Source organism: Thamnophis elegans, chromosome Z (assembly GCF_009769535.1).
Source record: "Thamnophis elegans isolate rThaEle1 chromosome Z, rThaEle1.pri, whole genome shotgun sequence".
Taxonomy (NCBI): domain Eukaryota; kingdom Metazoa; phylum Chordata; class Lepidosauria; order Squamata; family Colubridae; genus Thamnophis; species Thamnophis elegans.
In genome coordinates this window covers 123,760,568-123,781,498 of record NC_045558.1, presented here as the reverse complement: position 1 = coordinate 123,781,498, position 20,931 = coordinate 123,760,568, and the positions used below count along the sequence as shown (strand labels likewise).

The window sequence follows — 20,931 nt, the reverse complement described above, 5'->3', positions numbered from 1 at the left end:
CTTAACAAAGGCAGAAAACAGCCCCAGTCTTTCTTAATAGCCTCAAACAGAAGCCTCGAGACTTTAGAGATGGATATTTTGTAACTATTAAGAAAGACTGGGCCAATCTACTCCATAAGCAAAACACCTTCAGTCACAGGTCCTACAGCTGATGGGATTAAGAATTTCCATTCTTATTTACATTAATACCACCTCATTACAAATCCTGCATTAAGACCATATAATAGTGCTTTTTATTACAGTTAGCTCATGCATTTTAGAAATTACATATTTTAGACAACCTTGCTGTGTGTGTATTTATGCACGCACGCGCGCGCACACACACACACATATGGTGTGGTATGGTATGCCCAAATATGTTGCTGCTGTCACTGAAGTTTCTGGAAACAAAACAAACAAAAAACAAATCAAAAACCCACCACCTTTCCTTGCAGTCAGCCTTCATTTTATTTCCAGATTTCTCCCGGCTTGGAACCGGATTTTTCTTCCCACAATATGGTCGCCCACACAGTCATAGTGACTCTGAGGGGCTTATAAAAATAAAATTGCAGTACAAAAGCCAACAACACTTCCCCAGGTGACATCAATCTATCAAACCAACCACCTAATGGACTCCATGTTATCCTGGGGTCCCTACGTCTGTTGGCAAAACCAGAGAGGGGACCCATAACATTCCTTGCCTCTCCTTTCTGATGGGTTGGACATGTAACTGGGGAAAGATACTCCTTCAAATAACTTGGCCCCAAGGCACTCTTACGGTTTTAAAGGTGACAACTAGCATCTTAAATTGGACTCCAAAGTGAATTGGCAGCTAATGCAGTTCTCATAAGAGAGATGACATGGGTCTAGACCAGCGGTGTCGAACTCAAGGCCTGGGGACCGGATCCAGTCTGCGGGGTGCTTATATCTCACCCGTGGGGACCACCCTAGAAACAGCAAAGGACCATCCCGTGGTGCCTCTGCCAACAAAATTGGAGCTCAGGAGGGCCACGTGTGACCCTCACGAGCTCCATTTTTGCCATCAGAGAGTTACAGGAGGCTGTTGCAGCTGAAAACGGAGCTTGGGAGTAGAGTGCTTGGGCCACCACAGGTGCCCTGACATGAGTGACGTTGAGCTGGCCACACCCACCCCAGCTCCCCCGAGGTCAAACACAACCCTGATGCAGCCCTTAATGAAATTGAGTTTAACACCCCTGGTCTGGACTTGGATTGGATTGGATTGGATTTATTACATTTATATGCCGCCCTTTTCCCCGAAGGGGACTCAGGGCGGCTCACAATTCAGTCAGGGAAGGGGGTACAGACAGGGGATAAAAAGACGAACATGACAATACACAACCATACCATTCGAGGAGGGGGGCAAAAGCTCTTTAGCCCCAGGCCTGTCGGAACAGCCAGGTTTTAAGGGCTTTGCGGAAGGCCTGGAGGTGGTGAGGGTTCGAATCTCCACGGGGAGCTCATTCCAGAGGGTCGGAGCAGCCACAGAGAAGGCTCTCCTCCGGGTAGTCGCCAGTCGGCATTGGCCGGCGGATGGAATTCGGAGGAGGCCTAATCTGTGGGATCTGATCGGTCTATTGGAGGTAATTTGCAGCAGGCGGTCTCTCAAGTACCCAGGTCCAATACCATGAAGGCCTTTATAAGTGACCATATCATGTAGGCTATACCTTTTTTGAACCAATTGAAACTTCCAGATACTTTTCAAGTCCAGCCCCAGGAAGAGCACATTGCAGTAGTCAAGATTGGAGATGAGTAGGGTGTGATGACTATGAGCAGAGATTGTTGGTCCAAGAAAGGGTGTCTGTCTGGGGCAATTCAAGGCCGGAGATGGTAATTCTCCATGGACTAAAAAGCTCCAAATTCAGAGCCATTCTGTCTTGCCAGGATTCAGTTTCAGGCTGTTGATGAATCTAATTTCAGTACAGCATGAAGTGGGGAAATTATTATTATTATTATTTTTTTCCTGGGAAACTGTCTTTATGACTGGAGCTTTTTGGCCTGCTGTGAAATCAGCAGTAGAAAATGCAAATGGTGAGGCAGGAATTTGGAACGAATGCTGGATTAGCATGTCTTCCAACTAGCTCCAACTAGCAACTTACACCATTAGTTGCAGAAATGAGGAACAATGTTAAAAATGGAAACAAGGTATTTTGCTAACCCTCCAAAGTCCAGTACCGTCCAAAGGTCAGTAACGCTTCAAAGGCCAGCCAGTGTGTGCTTGGATCCTGGGTGGGGGATGTACAAACAGGGAGACATGCACAGCACAAGTCAAGGGGGCAGGCTTGAAAAAGAGATTGTGGAGCAATAAATTCAAATGCAGCTGTGCAGCCTTGTCTGCAGTGTTCTCTATGCCTGGTGCACATGCCTGCCTTTTGGTCTGAAGCAGGGCACAAGGGATGCAGAGCCACCCACACTGGCAGAAAAGGGAGAGCACACTCAACTTTCTCTCTCCCCCTCCCTCCCCTTGGCATTGTGAGTATCAAACGTTCAGGAGAGGCTGAGTAGTCTAAATATTAAGGGCAGGAGTGTGGGAGCCTTACAATATTTAGTCACTGGTAGGCAAAATCACAAAACATTGTAGGAAGTTAGCACCCACCCCTCTCCTAAAAAAAATGAAGTATTTTAGGAAATGTTAAAAAAGCAGAATATTATATTTCCCAGGATGAGAAACATGTTTTAAAGGCAAAGCAGCTCCCTGCAGCTCCCTGCTCCCCACCCCCCACCGCTTCAGTTCCAGGGTGATGGGATTAAGGCATGGTGATCAGGACATGATAGGTTAGCCCTCTACCCATATCACCACACGGCACCTGGGAAGATTCCAGCAAGGCTCAACCAAACCTGGGAGTCTGACCTCCAATCAGAATGCATTTCTTATACAGGAACAGGAAGCTCCAAGGCAGGGCCCAACAGAGGGCATAAAACTCAGGCTCTCTCAGCATCTCGTCCCTTCTTTTCTTCAAGATCTTCAAAGCATGTGGTCCCCTCCCCCCCCCCGGACCTCAAACGTGGTCCTGTCCACCATTAAAAACCATCTTTCCAAAGCAGCCTCCATATTTTCAGGGTCTTTCTCCCCATTTGGAACTGAACCCAGATGGCCATTTCTTCCAACAACTGTTTCTCAATTATTTTGGCCATGTTATGTGGAAGAATTCACTGGAGAAAGCAATTATTTTTGGGTCAGTTAGCGGCAAAAGGAAACCAGGCCGCCAAAGAACACAGTGGCTGGACACCATCAAAACTGACACCTGCTAGAGCATGGAAAAACTCAAAGAAGTAATGCAACTTTGGAAAATGTGGAGAGACCTGGCCCATACAATTGCGAAGAGTCAGGCACGTCAGAATGGATAAGGCCATCAATGCCATTTCATTACGGAATTTACACTCTCATTAAGGCTCAGAAGCCACGTCTTTTTGTTTTCTTTAAGATTTGCTAGCCTTCTTACTCTTCTTCACTATTCACAAGCCTTGAAAATAGCCTAGGCAGGCAGGGAAGTGAAATAAGGTATTTGTTTGTACTTTCAGAAGAGAGGCCCTGGCATGGGAGGAAGAAAGTTCCTTATATGGGATGATGGAAGAATGGAATTGGGTGAATGTGGGGGGGGGGGTATTGTAAAGGATGTATAATCTATGCTGGGAGGTCTTTGCAAACTGCCCCATCTAACAACTTGCTATCACTGCTCTTTGACAAAGAATGAAGAACTTAATTTCATGCAGCTGCCAGGTGTAAGTTTCACCCAACTCAGAAAGGACTTGGTACGGAATAAAAATATTTTAGCAGGGGGTTGCAAGGCCCAAATCCCCTTCTATTATTGCAAAAGTTTTCTTGGGAGAAGAAGTGGGCAGCGAGGGTGGATTGAAGAATGAAAAAGGAGAAGCAGCATTTGGAGAAGGAGATGCTGGTGGTGCAACGAGAAAGGAGGCTGATCGACTCTGCTTGCATCATGCTGGTGTCATCTTCTTCCCAACAATGCATTTTGCAGTCATAAACTTTACATGCCCTTAAAAGCAACCCAAAGTACCACAATCTGCAAATGCTCCAAAATTTCCTGAGACCGATCTCCCAAATTAGCCCAACTGGGCGGGAAAACCACCCAACACGGGCGTATGTGATGACAGACCCAGTCAGTGATCCTGTCTATGCTTTAATCATTTTGTTGAAAAGCCCCCTTTCCTGGCATGTTGGCCTCATTTCCAGTGTTGCCATGCCAACACTCCAGGCCATTCATAAATTTGCAGGGCGCGGCTCAAAACTGGCTGGAGCTGGTTTTAGGGATAGAGACAGGGAAAGCCTTATTCCTGGGAGAAACCATTCCTGCAAAGCAGGGAAGGAAGCCTGCAAGTCCCTAATTCTAAAATTTGAGAATTCTGAATGCCATAGAAATTTGTATCTACTCATTTCTGCTCAAGGTTAATTGCAATACACTAGACTGGATTATTATACACACTAACATTCATGCAATGAAAACAGGCAGGTTTTCTTTAGGATTAATCAATTCTTCAAGGTATCCAGCCAGACTAGCTGCCCAAAAGATGAAAAAGTTTCTTTAGCGGCATTTCTTCACTGCATTCCTCCCTTTTTCATCAAACGCCCAGGTTAGCATGCTTTAGTGATGTCGTGAAAGCTGCCAGTCAATGGGAGTATTTGAACAAAAGGCAGGATACGGATGCGAAATCCATCAAATAAGAAGGGCAGCTTTCTATTAGCTTATTTTACAGCAGTGCTAACACTTGTGCAAGTACACACATTTCTGTTCACGGGTTCAAATGTGGGATCTAACAAAAAAAAATTGAATCAGAATTGAGCTGGAAGGGACCTGGAAGGTCTTCTAGTCCAGCCACCTGCTCAAACAGGAAATCCTATACCCGTGATGGCAAACCTATGGCACACATGCCACAGGTGGAACACAGAGCTCTCTTTGTGGGCACGCCAGCCATTGCCCCAGTTCAGTCCCATCTTGATGTGTGCGCCTCCCACCAGCCGATTTTCAGGTCTCTGCGTAGGAGGGTGGGGTGCACACGGGAGAGGTGGGTGCATGCAGGGGGTCATGAGTGCATGCAGTGATGGAGGACAGGGCAGGGCAAGTGTGGACTCCCCTGTGGCTCATTTTGCTCCCAGAAGGCTGCAGGGAGGACTGCTAGGCGCAAAACATGGGGGTGGGGGTGTCGCAAGTGCATGCACGGGGGAGTGCAGGGGCATCATATGCACAGGAGGGCAGTGCATGTGGGGAGTGTCACGCACGACAACATTAAGATTAGCCTCCCTGCTCTATACCATTTCAGACAAATGGCGGTCCAGTCTCTTCCAGTGGTGATACACCCACAACTTCTGAAGACAAACTGTTGCAATGGTTAATTGTTCTGTTAGGAAGTTTCTCCTTAATTCCAGGTTGCTTCTGTCCCTGATTAGTCTCTATCCATTGTTTCTTGTCCTGTCCTCTGGTGCTTTGGAAAATAAGTTGATCCCCTCTTCTTTGTGGCAGTCCCTCAACTATTGGAACACTGCTGTCATGTCACGCTGGTCCCTCTTTTCTCTAGACTAGCCATACCCAGTTCCTGCAACCGTTCATCAAATGCTGCTTAGATCCCATGTCATCAATGAAATGAAATCAACTCTGAAGATTATAGTGCCAGGAGAGTAAGGATGACAAGCGGAATAGTGCAAAATAGCATTTATTACACATTGGAAACACAGCCTAATCTCATCAGCCTTGGGGAGCTGCCCAACCGGGGGCCATCACCAAATGGCCCTGCCTATTCCAAGCACTAGGGCTCAGTGACTAAGACACTGAGTTTGTCCATTAGAAACGTCGGCAGTTCAAATCAACTCTGCATAACGGAGTGAGCGCCCATTACTTGTCCCAGCTTCTGCCAACCTAGCAGATCGGAAGCACGTAAAAAATGCAAGTAAAAAAACAAAGGAACCACCTTTGGTGGAAAGGTAACAGCGTTCTGTGGGTCTTTGGCGTTTAGTCATACTGGCCACATGACCACCAATACATCTTCGGACAGCTCTGGCTCTTCGGCTTTGAAAGGGAGATGAGCACCACCGCCTAAAGTCAGGAACGACTAGCACATATGTGCGAGGGGAACCTTTGCCTTTAACTTACTCCAAGCACTTGCAAACCTCCAACGCTGAGCCAACATTATGCACACGTTTATACAAGAGACAAGCTGACCTCAACCGGTTTTATAGCTTTCTGGGTCAATAAGCTACTTTCAAGAGCCAGGAGCCCAATTGAGAAACCTGAAATTGTGCATCCAGGTTTCCCCAGAGTAGGTTTTGCAAGATCGGTGGTTGAGCTGCGAGATATTTTTCAGCCAGCGCTGGCTACAGTTTTGGTGCCTTTTTCAGAAGAGCAGCATGCAAAACTCCACGAGGCAGGAGGCGAAAAAGGATTGGGCCGCCCAGCCAGATCTGCTTTCTCCCTCCACCCCAAAAACTATGGGTCTGAAACAGTGGTGAAATTCAATTTTTTTTTACTACCGGTTCTCCATTCCCTGCCCACTCCTGGGGAAAGGATACTGCAAAATCTCCATTCCCTTCCCACTCTAGAGCCAGCCAGAGGTGGTATTTGCCGGTTCTCCAGAACTGTTCAGAACCTGCTGAATTTCACCCCTGGTCTGAAATGCCTTTCATCGGTTCATCTGTCCTCCTGGAAGCGACCGATGCTTGGCTTCCCAGAACAGCTCAGAACCAGATTTCAAGTGTGTCTCCAATCTACTAAACCCGTTTTAAAATGACTCCAGATTCCTCTGATATTTCATCCAGGATTTTTTTGCAAAAGACGCCACCCCCGGGCCCGAACCGAGGCCCAAAGGGAGAGCTGCCTTTCCTGATTTCTCAATTCTCTTCCCTCCCCCCCCCTGCTTTCTCCTTTGGTTGCGCCCAGGCTGCCTCCGTGATCTCATCCCATCCAGCAGGTTGGACCGACACCATTTCAATTGAGAGGGGGAAGAAAAGCAGCTGGCTTTTTAAATCCACGCGGAGTGCGGCGGAAAATTGTTATTTCAAAACAAAGAAATTTCAGATGGAGGCTTGCACACTCATCGGCGAACAAGATAATCTTCGTTTTGTTTTGTTTTAGAGCGAAAAGCAATCGGCCTCATTCAAATGAATCTCCCGGCCACCCCTGCTGTCTGAGATGGTGTAGTCCAAAGGAAAGGGGAGGGGCAGGTATATTTGCCGCGAAGGGAGCGGCCAGGACAAGGCGGCGAAGGCGACACGAGGGAGTTTGACGAGAAGCTTCAGCTATGGCGTCCAACGGTGAGAGAAGGGCAGGGGTGTCGCCGGGGAGACAAGGGTCGGTTTTCCCGAGAGATCGCGAAAGGGACGTCAGGCCATCCATAAACCGCTGCAAAAGGGGCGCAGGGGTTTTAAAGTTCGATTTCAGCAGGATCAAGTCGCTAGTCCTCGTGTCACAAAGAACGTGCGATGGGGATTGGGGGCAAATTGGATTCCCGGGGGGGGGAAATCCATTGAGGGAGAAGGAGGAAGGCGGACGTGAGTCGACCAGAACCCGGAGTAAGAGAGGACGCTTCGCCCTCTCATGCTCTGAGGGCGGTTGAAGGGACAAGAGAAAAGGATGCGGAAGGGAGGTTGAACGAACGGATGCTCTCCCATCTCCGTGTAAAGGTTTGCGCATCGCCCCATCGGTCTCAACTGCGCCATTCGCTGCGGCCATTTTAGGAAAGCGTGAGACCCGGTAAGGGGGGGGGGAGAGAAACGGGGTTTCCGAGGAACTCTTGAGGGGACAGGGACAAGCACGCATGCGCGAGACGGAGCCGCTGAGGAAAATGGGGAGGAGCGCTTTCTGACGAGTACGCACGCGCTACCCCGTCTAGCCGGCCGCGCCTGCGTGTAGCATCCGCTCTTTGTCGCAGTGCAACATCCGGGTTATTTTCCTCTGCGGTTGCGCGCCTTCGTTTAGAATGGCTGCTCGCCCACGCGCGCTCAACGGCTGCTTAGTCGCTGACGGAGCGCGCGCTCATCTCCCCCCCCACCCTCGGGTCTTCGCTAGTGGGCCGTAAAAGGAGTTGCTGGACTTCGGTCCTAATACCACATACTCTCTTTCTGTCAAACCTATTTAAGCTCGTAACTGAGCCTTTAATAGCTTTTCCGCTCCATGGGTAGGTGAATTATTCCTCGTCCCTGTTAAGCTGTCACTCATTTTCACTGCGCAGCCTTTTTTCCCCCCTCGCCATTTTTATTATTTGCAAAAAAAATGCCGTCATTACGGGCTGTTGGATGATTTTGTTAAAAAGAAATGGGTCTTTGGACGAGGAGAATTGGAGGGTTTCACAATTGTCTGCTGTCCCAGGCTAGAGCTGAAGAAGCCCATAGTCACGGAATATGGAAGAGAAAACATATAGTTGCAAAGGACATCTTGCAAAGATGGTTCACCTCCCCGAAAATCCAAAACCCCTGGAGTGCAAGTAATTCAGGCAAAGAAAAAAGAAAAAGAAGCATTTACAGTAATAAACTAGTAACGATCACAATTGAGCCCAAAATTTATCACTAAGAGAAACACTGGTGAAGTGGATTTGCCTCACTTTACGACTTTCCTCTGCAACGGTCATAGATAATTACCAAGCACTGACTGGATTTTGATCATTTGACCATAGGGATGGTGCAATGTTCACAACTCAATTTTTTCAGTGCTATTGTAACTTTGGTCATTAAATGAACTGTTGTAAGTCTAGGACTACTTGTATTAAGGAGGATCAGGCATTTTTATAGGTTACAGAAACAAATGTTGCATACATTCAGTACATGTGATACACCAGTAAATAAGTGATCAAACAATAAAGACATTCATTATATGTGAAATTTGAATAATAGAAAATGTTGATTCCCTGTTCCAGTCAAGTTGGTATTTCTCTCAACACTTAAGTACTGTATATTCAAGGATTTCCAGAATACATTTTATGTACTAAAAAAGTAAGTTCTTAGAATACTAAAATAAGTGGCTTGGCTAGGAAGAGAAAAACATGCTTTCTTAAAAGTTACAAGAAGAGGGCTAGATTGAAATTGTTAAAATGCTAATATTACCTTTTTAAAGGTTTAATAAGTCAAACATTCTAGGTAACAGTTTGTTCCCTCAAATGCCTTAATTCCCAATCCCTTTCCTTCTGGAATGAAAGGATGCTTGAACTTTGCCATAAAAAGAGTTCTATAAATGTGATTAAACACACTAGAAGCATCCCCAGCTGCTTGCCTAAAACTCAAGCATCCAACTGGTGTAAATATAAAAAACATATGAACACTGAATTTGGGAAGAGACACTTTACTTAGCAAAGTTGGCTTTTTCACAATATACACAGCACAAGTCATGGATACTTCAGTCAAAGCAAAAGGTATTTATTAAAGGGGGGGTGTCAAGTTTTTTATAGGTTACCGAAATAATGCATTCAGTATATCTGATGCATTAGAAAGCAATAAATCAAACAATAGAAAACATTAATTAGACATGAGAAATAGTAGAAAGCGCTGGTTTTAGGTAACATTTCACTAGCGGCAAATTTGTGGGTTACATCATTTCTTTTCCTGAGTCAAGTTTGTATGTTTTTTAATACTTGCAAATGTATCCGAGGACTTCCAGAATACGCTCTACCAATTAGTTGCTAAAAAAAAAATCACATTGAAAATATTGGTTTGGTTAAAAAAAAACATGGTTTCTGGAACTTCAAAAGAATGCATGGATGCCATGATTAAATGCTAATATCACCATTAAAAAACTAATGAAATCAGAAATTCCAGGTAACACAGCTATAATAAAATTAAATATAACGTTATAGGGTGGGCTCTGCTTTTTCACATTTGTGTTGTGCATAAGGGATACTATTTGAAGTGTAACAACATAATTCTCACATTCTTCAGATCTCATGCCAGGGTGGCATAGAGATATTTTTTACACATTTTTATGCAATACTGTGTACCAACACTGGAATACAGCTCTTGGGCTAATACATCCATTCTGAGTGGCAGCCATGGCTGTGCAAAACATTTTCAGTTACAGACTTATGGGTGATACTATACAACTTGGGGCATCTCAGAAATTGCAATAAAACTGGGTATCTGTTGGCCCTGATTCTTGGGGATGCTGGGAGCTGTAGTCATACAAATTAAGGATTGCCTTTCACTGTGTTAGGTTCTCAAAATTTGTTCAGTGGATCTGTTTTAATTTTCCCCCAATTCTTTTGCAGATTATAGCCAATCAACAACACAGAGGTAAATGACATTGGGATTAATTTTCTGTGCATGAGTAACATGTTTATTGTACTGGCCATCTCTCAGATATTTTGATATCATGCTTTCAATAGGCAATAGGTTTTTTTTCTATAAGAAAGATTAAGATGTTGTACTAATTTCAGAAATCTTATGCCTTGATTTTCATTTAAACGTACTAATAACCATAATTCCTTACAAATAGTATGTCTAGATTGGTTGCCCTAGGGGGTTAAATACAGAAAGTTGTTTAAATTAACAATCTTAACTATCAACTGCAATAAATTCAGTGTATATCAAATGCATTAAAATAGTGTGTATCCACATAAAAACATCTTATTTATCCTTAGGGAATATTTCTTAAAATTCATTTATTTTAGATATTCATTAAATTTTCCAATGCAATTTGACAACAGGGTGACCACTTAATGCTCAAATTTTCAAGGGCTGTTGGAAAGTCATTAAATTGTCCAACCATAAAGAATATATTTAAGCTGTTTTCAAAGTAGGTTGAATATATTGCTTATTTCTGAGTATTTCCAGTAAGTTTTAGAATTACATAGCACAGTTCCCGCATTTGTGAGGTTATCAGCCATCTTGAAAATAACACTTGCAACTTCTGTAATTTAAATGTAGCACACTAGACATACAGTAAAAAAGAAAAAATCTGAAAGTACATTGTGGATATAAGTTCCTTGAATGATTTTTATCTCTTCTTTTCCATTAGTTATGGGGCCTACCCAACTCCACCCACACAAGGTTATTCTCAACAAACTAGCCAGCCTTATGGACAGCAGAGTTATGGTGGCTACGGGCAATCAGCAGATACTTCTGGATATAGTCAAAGTAGTTATGGCTCATCTTATGGCCAGACACAGGGCTGTGAGTACACTAATCTTGTTTTGAACTTCATAACTACATAGGAAACCATGAGAGATCAGCTGACCTGGGGGAGATGAGTGATTCTGGCTTGCCAGTTCTGTGACACACCAACATACAGGCTTGGTTTATAGAGGCAAAGATATAAAAATGATGTTGTTGCATCCCATCCCATGATAGTTTGGTAATAACTAATGGAATTTCTTTGCTTATTAACTAAAATTACAGAACTTGATTTGAGATTAGGAAAACAACTCTCTGTAAGGTTGCGAGACCTTTTGTACTTCCTAACTTGGCAATTGTATCTGTTCATTAAAACATCAGTGTGGAATACTTCAGAAGCAAATGCAGCACCCTTTTGAGTTACTAAATCAACTGTCATTTTGCAGGATGATATAACTCTTGCTGAGATGATGATGCAGCTATGCGATCTTGGCAACAAATATATTTTTAATGATTGTAGGCAGGTGTTGGATTACATGCTCCTGCATATTCCAAACATACATTCTGAACCAAAAGTAAACTCTTTTATTTAATTCAAAGCTATAAGTAATGGTGGGAAATCCTGTAGGTATTTATATGACACCACATTTGATGCTGATTTATTGCTAACCCTCCTCCCCCTCTTTTAAAAACATAACAGCTGGATATGGCACTCAGTCCACACCACAAGCTTATGGCTCATCCACAGCATATGGCACTGGTCAGACTTCACAGTCATCCTATGGACAACAGTCCTCTTATCCCAGCTATTCTCAGCAGCCAACCAGCTCCAGCACTGGAAGGTAAATGCGGGGGGGGGGGGGGTCCTGATTCTCCTCCCCCACTCCTGAGTTGTGGGAGGGGAACCTGGAGAATCCTAATAGGATAAAGCCAGTTTAATGGATATACTTTGCAAGAGGCTAGAGTAGTATTATTTACGCTTGTTCTTTTGTGAAATCTGCAGTTACGGCACCAATTCCCAAACTTCCAGTTATGGGCAACCCCAAAGTGGGGGTTATGGCCAGCAGTCAAGCTATGCCAGCCAGCAGCAAAGCTCCTATGGGCAGCAACCGTCCTACAATCCACCTCAGAGCTATGGCCAGCAGAGTCAATATGGCAGCGGCAGCAGCAGCAGTGGAGGAGGAGGAGGTGGTGGCAGTTGTGAGTAGATGTTCTTTTTAGCTCATCTTAGTTTAAATTTTGGCAAAGGGGAAGTCTACAGAATACAATGTCTGATTCTGGTGGAATGCTGCAAGAGTTTTACCCCTCCTACTCATGTTTTCTTATTGTCAGAAGTCAAGGGTCATGTTTTAAGATTTATTTTTTCACCTTTTTCCTCTAGCTGGTGGCTATGGCCAGGATCAATCCTCCATGAGTGGAGGTGGTAGTGGAGGAGGCTATGGCAGCCAGGATCAAGGTGGATACGGGGGTCAACAGGATCGCAACCGTGGCAGAGGCAGCGGAGGAGGAGGAGGAGGCGGATATGGTAGAGGTGGCTTTGATCGGAGTGGTGGTAGAGGTGGCAACAGAGGTGGCCGTGGAGGTGGCATGGGGTAGGTGTCTTAATAGGTTGTTGTGGTAGAGGGAGTGGGTTTTTTTTTAAAAAAAAATCTTAGTACTTGAAAAAAGCTAATTGTTTCTGGGAGGGTACAAAATTTTAAAAAAACTGAAGTTTTGGTGAATAAGGCTGGGAAAACTACCTTGTACACAATTGGTGTGCTTTTTGTTTTTTGGTGTGGGATGAATTCTTAATGGCTGTCAAAAGGTATTCTGTTACCTGCATGTGAAGGAGTTAAAATTACTTTCTGACAAATCAGTCATTGCAGTAACAAGTTGGTGCATGGGGTGAAATACGGCATTTTCATCTTGTAATCCTACTTGGATTTGTTGACAACCTCAAAGGTGCACTTGATATGAGTATCAATACTGTTCCTCGAAGGTGAATTATACTTCTCTGTGACCCATGTTAGAGTCGTGTACAAGTACATAGAGAATTCTCATACTACCAAGTACCGTACTACTACAATTTTTGCCGAAAGGAGATTGATAATAGGATTATCCTTCAATTCCACCCCAGTGTAAACCTAATGAAGGGCATGGTTTATATGCTGATAGCAACTTTGAGGCTTCTATGATTATTTCAGCAACATGCTTCTGGGCAAATTGTAAGCCAGCTTTTCCTTGGGGTTAATGCTATGGTTTAGCCATGTAATGGCTATCAAATTGGGTTTAAATGGATGTGTTCATGTTTACTCATTTCTTGTACTTGTGGTTTACGAGCGACCATGTAGGATCCTCAAACTGTTCTTTGGTACTTGTACTGCCTCCTTTTTTTTTTTTTACTGAGGGGTGACTAAAGTTGGTATTTGAAAAACAATGATTGCTAAGCAACATTGACCATGTGGGTTTCTGATTTGGGGAGAACAAGATAGGAGAGAGGTGAGTATAGATATGGGTAGTTGAAGGGTTGTTTGCTTATGAAAAGTTGTTGCTCTGTTAACAATACCTGTTCTGTTAACAAATTCTGCATTTTGTGTGCCACAGGTGTGAAAGTCAATGAACTTTAATCAAATCTCCACCTTCCACATTTAGTTAAGGATCTGAGGAAGGGAGAGAGATCTTTAATGGCAGGCAGATAATGCAGTTTTTAGAGCTGAGTGATTTAATATGAGTATTCTGATGAGAGAATGGGTTTTTATACATGCTTTCAAAGCAGATATCTGCATGTAGGATTGTATGCAACAAAAGCTTTGCAAAAACAATAATTTGAGAAAAGTGACCTAGAAATACAGTGTGCACGGTATGCAATATTTTAAAAACAAGCTTGGTTCACCAGTCCATGCCAAGAATAGAACACCTACAAGGAAAACAACTTTGTCCCAAAAGCTGCATCAGGACGCCACATGTAACGGTTCAAGATCGGAAGCAAGATTGACTAAACATTAGCAATTGCAAACCTTCTCAAAGGGTATCATGTTTATTTAAAAAAATGAGGGCAAGAAAAAGGTGGAGAGGTTGTCTTTAGATCTTCAGCAAGAATCAAACATAAGTGTTGGCCAGCATCTTAATGGATATGGTGTAGTTTCTAGCAACAAACCTTTTTAGCCATGGAAAAAGCATCATTATCTTCTAACTTATCTCCTCAGCGGTGGTGAGCGAGGTGGTGGCTTCAATAAATTTGGTGGTAAGTCCAAAGAGTTCAAAAACTTGAACCACAAAAGTGTATTTCTATTATATTATTTTTCGGAGACACTGTTTGTATGCCAAAGAAATGAAAAGCCACCGTTTATCAGATAAAAACCTATGGGAGCACTCCCTGTTTATGGCACATATGCCAAAATGGTTGGTTGTATCTGTGGTGCTGATTTCCACGTTCTGGGTTTTCTACACGGCCAAGTTCTTCGGGCCAATTTTGGTTGTATGTTATGCAACAAGACTGGGGGGGAAATGAAACCTAGACTTGTGTTTTGTGGGAGAACACGTGGAAAATTCACTTCATAAATGTTGGGCTTGTGTGTTGTCCCTTGTTAGAAACACACATGCAAATGTTGGCTTAAAAAGTATTAATGGAAGTGCATGCAGTCCTGAAGAAACACGGTAAAATGAAGGTTTATGTTACCTGGTTTAAAAAACTACTGGTACAGGAAAGAAATGCAAGGGGCCATTCCCTTGAAACTGGAATGTATAATTTTGTCTGTATGAAACTCTTAAGAGCTCTTTGACAAATGTTTTCATGGGCTTTTATTTTAAAGAAAGTTTGGTTTTAATATTAAGTTTCATAAAAGGTGGTCTTTTTTTAAAAACCGTGAATGTACCAAACTTAAACTAATTGGTTTTAAGGAACGTTCCCATAGGGTTTGCTGAAAAAGGCTTGGCACAAAATTTTTTAAATGGTCTACCTAGGATTGTTAATGCATTTGAGACCAGTGTTGGGCATACGCTTTCAAAAGTAATTTAAGATTGGATGTGTTGAAAGGTGTCAATGTTTTTTAAAAGAAATCTCTGTATGTGTTACTAGAACGGTTGATGCAAATAAAGAACCTGATGGTTTCTCAAAACTAAAGATCTAATCTTGTAAAAGGACTTACTCAAAATGTGTTCTGTGGTGTAAGGTGGTGTCTACTTAACACATAGCTCTTGTGTTCAAGAAAACAAAAATGGAATAAGTTGCAGAATTCTGCCTCAGGCCTCATGTGCTGGAGATTTTTTTAAAAATGTGATCAAGGGTCAATACAAAACTCTGGGTAGCAGTAACTAACGTATGCTATGAAAGTGGAAAAATAGATTCCTCTGGGTGGTTGTCCCATGCTGTTTTGAGTGTGTATCTGGAGGCTATGCTCCTCCCTCCAAAGCTGCAAAAATTAAGGTTCAATATGACCTGGCGGAAAGAATGTTTAAACTGGTTATGTAATAAGCTCATCATTAAAACATGAAGTACTTCTCACTGGGCGGGTATGTTTTCTTGCATTCTAATCATGAGGCTGCATATGTTCAACACTGGCCTGTTTCTAATGTGATCGTGTTGGTGATGTGAAAAAAGGGGGCCCCACTCTGTCTAACGGAACCTTTCCTTCCTTGTTTTCATGTGACAAAAGGACCACGGGACCAAGGCTCACGTCATGATTCTGGTAAGTGGTTGTTTGACGGTTTGATACTCATTCCACTTAATAATTAAAATAAAGCTTTGCACTTATCACAAGGGTTCTGTCTTAAGGACCGTATTCCTGAAAACCAGTGAGGCAATCAATGCTCAAGAATAACTTGAGACTTTGATGGGCATGTTCAAATCCGCCTTTTGACCTCTCTTGGGATTCTCATGAACACAAAACTACTATTAAACTGATTTCAGTTATGTTAAAAACAAACTGAATTGTAGGAGAAATGAACTTAAACATCATAATGCAGGATTGAAAATTTAACCAAAGAAAATGTCTGTTCACTTTGATAAAATGGAATAGAGAGTTGAAAATTTGTACAGCCCAGAATGGTTCAATACTAAAGTGTTGTTTAGAATGCATTTTGTTTAAAAGTCTTAACTCTTCTCTTGCAGCTAGTGAGCAGGATAATTCTGACAATAACACCATCTTTGTCCAAGGACTTGGTGAAAATGTAACCATTGAGTCGGTTTCAGAATACTTTAAGCAGATTGGTCTAATCAAGGTAAACAAATTCTTGGCACTATTGTAAATCCATTTAGCAATACACTAGTGGGAATCCAGAGGATCATCACCTAGTTTGTGAATCACATATAAAGACAAAAATTCCTTGAATTTTTAAATTGAAGCAAGAAAATAGTAGACTCGGGATTTCAGATGGTTTTGTTTGTAATTATTTTTCACCTAAAGGCTAGTTAACATTTTTATATTTCAGAGATAAAAATTACATAAAGATAAAAAAGACCCTAAAAATTTGGTTCTCTGATCAAGCCTGGGACCCCAATGAATGAATGATGGGAGCCCTCCTGTTTGCTTGCTTGCTTTGCTTGCTTATTTGTTCAATTGATTGCTGCTGTTAATACAGTGTCAGCAGTTATATGTTTTATGTTTTTATTATTTTAATATAAGCTGCCCAGAATCAAACATTTGAGATGGGAGGCAATCTCCAGAAGTGAACAGCAAACAAATATAATCACTAAATAGTTGTATGAGCAGCTACAATAACATGAAAACTTTTATTTGATCAGAATGTCCTCTCGTGTGTCTTCTTTAGATGAATAAGAAAACTGGGCAGCCTATGATTAACCTGTACACAGACCGTGAGACAGGAAAACTGAAAGGAGAAGCCACAGTTTCTTTTGATGATCCCCCATCTGCAAAAGCTGCCATTGACTGGTTTGATGGTAGGTCACTGATTTGGAACAGCATTTTTATTGCTGGGAATTTGTGTTTAAAGTGATAGCATAGGGATTGTCTCTTTGTCATTGGAATTTAAGTGAAATAAAAATTAGGGATGAATACAGTAATGGAAGAAGTGTTTCCCCACAATTCTATAGGGAAAGAGTTCTCTGGCAATCCAATTAAAGTTTCATTTGCCACCCGAAGAGCAGATTTCAACCGAGGAGGGGGCAATGGCCGTGGTGGAAGAGGCCGTGGTGGTAGAGGAGGTGAGTAAGAGTTATCTTTGGAATTGGAAAGTAATGGAGCATCTGTTTATCCATCTTCCTGTCATGTTATCTTAGGAGAAGAGCAAGAACTGGTCTTATGGCAAAGCAGTGAAGGTGAAAGAAAGACCATGTTCTGTTATAGAATATGGAGATAAAATGGATGGAAATATCTTACGCAGTATTTCTTGACCTCAACAATTTCAAGATGTGTAAAATTGCTGAGATTTGAGAAACAGCTATTATAGTGGATGAGATTGTAAATACTGGCAAGAAAGCATTCTTAGTTGCCACATTGAATTTTCTTCAGGACCAATGGGCCGTGGTGGATTTGGTGGTGGTGGTGGTGGTGGCGGCGGCGGCGGTAGCAGCAACAGTGGTTCCAGTGGAGGCAACCGTGGTGGTTTTCCTAGTGGCGGAGGCGGCCAGCAGCGTGCTGGAGACTGGAAGTGTCCTAATCCGTAAGTAAAATCTATAGCAATTTGTGTGGCAGGGAAGATGGTAGTTAGAATGAATTTATTTGATCTATAATGGCTTGCTTTCTTCCCATGGTGTCTGTTGTAGGACATGCGAGAACATGAATTTTTCATGGCGCAATGAATGCAATCAGTGCAAAGCACCCAAACCAGATGGGTCTGGGGGACCACATATGGGTGAGTATTAGATGGTTCATCTGCAATTCTTAGCACAGGAGAATAATCATTTATAGGAGTGAGATTTACTGTGTGCTTTGGATGGGAGAAGAACACAAATGTTTTGCCGAGATCATTTTGTGAAACATGTAGCTTGCCTTTTCATGCAAACATCTGAATGAAAGAAGAGAAAACTATAGTTCTGCTTTGAGATGAGTAATCTATTTTGTTTTCCTAGGAGGCGGATTTGGTGAAGAACGACGGGGACGGGGAGGCTTTGACAGAGGTGGTTTCCGTGGAGGTCGAGGGGGAGACCGAGGTGGATTCCGTGGTGGAAGAGGTGGAGACAGAGGCAATTTTGGACCAGGAAAAATGGACTCCAGGTAAAATTTATTTCTAGCAGTGGGATGGGTAGATGATATGCCATATTTCTGCATCTGAATAAAGTTTCCCAAAAGCTATTAGGACCTGTATCATGCTTTTCACTCCTAAATTCCTCTCAGTTTCACCCATAATAGCCTATCTCTGGAGTACAGCTAACTATAGCTAGTAGTCACAATCTGTAATTTTAAATTTAATTTTTTTCTTCTCACTCTGCAGGGGGGATCATAGACAAGACCGCCGTGAGAGACCTTATTGAGTCAGTACAAGATCCCAGACTATGTGAATTTATAAACACTTTTTTATTTTGTATGATGTCTAATTTCATTGCAAATTGTGTACCCCATGTTGAGTTGTGTACAGACTTTGTATGCCTATTCTTATTTTTTTGTTGACTGTCCCTGGAGTAATCCCAGATTACAAAAATATATTTTAGTTGTGTGCTTGTAACTGCAAGGTGGGGACGGACATAGAGCTGAATAATAAAGATGTTTTCAGTCAATTCTCAAAATAAGTGTATTGGTTTTATGTCATACAGGAAATACTACGCCAATGAGATTGTTTTAAATTCAATTTGTCATTCAGATATGAGCTAAGAGACTCCCAGGCCTAATTTTGTTAATTTCAGAATACATTTTTCCTGTAAAAATGTTCTGAGTAAAAACCATTGTAGAAATGTGGGCGGTTATTAGTGAGGCTCATTTGTTTTCAAAATCCGATACGTAAGAATACAAGGAACAGAGTCTTTTTTAAAAAGTCTGATGTTGGTGTTCTAGCTGCATCATTGAAATTCCTGTGAAGTACAAATAGCCCTTGTTTAGCAGCCATAATTGGGACAATCAGCTTGGCCATTAAGTAAAGCAGTCACTAAGCGAAATTGCAGTTGCTTATGATGTTAACTTCAGTTGTTCTTTGCTTTGCAGACCTGCAAAAGATGTAAGTGTGAGGATTAGCTACAAAGTTAACTTTTTCATCACCTTGGAACTATGAACTTGCTAAAAGAGGTCTGCCTTCATTGAATGCAAAAGCTGGCCTTTTACATGTTGAAGTGCAGATATTGAGATTGTAAAGTGCAGACACTTTCTATGCAAATACAGACAGGTGGAAATGTGGATGTACAAATAATCTCACATTTTTACGCTGATTGTGTAAAATGGATGTTGCTAAGAAGTGAGGTAAACACCTACAGAAGGATGGATGCATTTTACAGTCTGGAAGCAAAAGATTGCCGATTCTAAAAAGGAAGAGGGGGAAAAATCCAGATTTTCCTCTTTTGACAAGTTATCAGTGAGAAAACAGGATAAAAAGCATTATACATGGTTTCCCTGTCAAGTACCAGAGAAATCAGGAGATTCATGTAGTTCAGATGGGAATAAAGATTGATTGTAAATTTAAGCTCTTTACAAGAATCTGAACTATGGATCAATGGCAATTGGTGGGAGTTAAGAATAGAAGAATTCAAGGTGGACTGGACTTTAGATCTCTTGTGATTGTGAAAGGACTCAAGATTGATGACACCTTTGATCCCTCCCTCAGGCTCAGGCTGGACATCTGCACTCCCAACATCCAGATGAATCAATTTCAATTCCCAGAATTCTCAGCAAAGGTCAAAATGGCTGGGATATTAACCTCAGCAGAATTACAGTATAGCATAAATCAGTGGTGCCCATGGTCCAAACTGTTCTTACTGAAGAAAGATTATGGGTTAAGTTGCTGTTATAATTATAGGTGTTGCAATTGAACATTCTAGACCTTAGAATGACCATTCTTGCCCTTGTGTTTTTCATTACCTCCATCCATCCACTTATTAAATTTGTATGCTGCCCATGTCTAGATGTGATTGGGCATTTTACAAACCTGAATATGATTAATAATGAGCTATGCACTATTTGGTATGCAGACGGTGGCTTGAGAGAATAGTTGCTTGTCATCATCTGAGAATTAGGTTTCATTCAGATTCTGGTTCTCTTCAGTAATCCTTTTGAGTCTTGCATCTGCTGATCAACCCGATATTTAAAACAATCCTTTTAAAATCATTCTTGTACAAGATCAGGAGCCAACTTTATTGATCAAGACCAGTGTTCCATTTCTCATATTTAGAAAAGAATATCAGAAAAAGTCAACCTAAAACACCCTTGATTCCAAGTATTTGGTCATGTATCAGATAAACTTAGTGAAGCCCTTTCAGGTATATTTTAATGTAAGGTACTAAGGCAGCAGTTCTCAACCTGTGGGTCGTGACCCCTTTGGGGGTTGAAAGATCTTTTCACAGGTTGCTAGGAGTGTCCCACTCGGTGGAAGGAGAAGGGTGTATGCGTGTGGTGGGTGGGGGGAAAGTAAGAGCCAGAATGGAGATGGGGGGGGGGGAAGAGACCGCGCAGCAGCACAGAATTCTGGGAAAGCAGAGAAAAAAAGAAATGGGGGAGAGAGAGAGAGACCCTATTCCCACAGAAAACACAGAGCCATGAAACCTTAGGCATGTTTTGGGGGGGATGTCATGTGACTGGGAGTGATGTTGAATTGGCCACACCCACCCAGGTTTTGTGGCTCCCGGTGTTGCATAGCAATGGAAATTTTATGGTTGGGGATCACCACAACGTGAACTGTATTAAAGGGTCGTGGCATTAGGAAGGTTGAGAACCACTGTACTAAGGGCTTTAGCTGCAGCTCATTTACAAATTATCCACATCTCTCTCACCCCTTACTGAATAAATTTGATATGGAATATAGCTCAA

General features: G+C 42.3%; 1 protein-coding gene across 1 annotated transcript; it reads left to right on the top strand.

Moving 5' to 3' along the window:
* Positions 1-7,175: 7,175 nt before the first annotated feature.
* Positions 7,176-18,707, top strand: FUS (FUS RNA binding protein). The gene is made up of 15 exons (XM_032235150.1): positions 7,176-7,261; positions 10,201-10,225; positions 10,950-11,104; positions 11,745-11,886; positions 12,048-12,244; positions 12,426-12,636; positions 14,230-14,267; positions 15,679-15,711; positions 16,134-16,243; positions 16,793-16,922; positions 17,076-17,186; positions 17,494-17,644; positions 17,748-17,836; positions 18,054-18,198; positions 18,416-18,707. Exons 1-15 carry the CDS (start codon positions 7,249-7,251, stop codon positions 18,453-18,455), a joined length of 1,590 nt encoding a protein of 529 aa, XP_032091041.1. The 5' UTR covers positions 7,176-7,248; the 3' UTR covers positions 18,456-18,707.
* Positions 18,708-20,931: the final 2,224 nt, after the last annotated feature.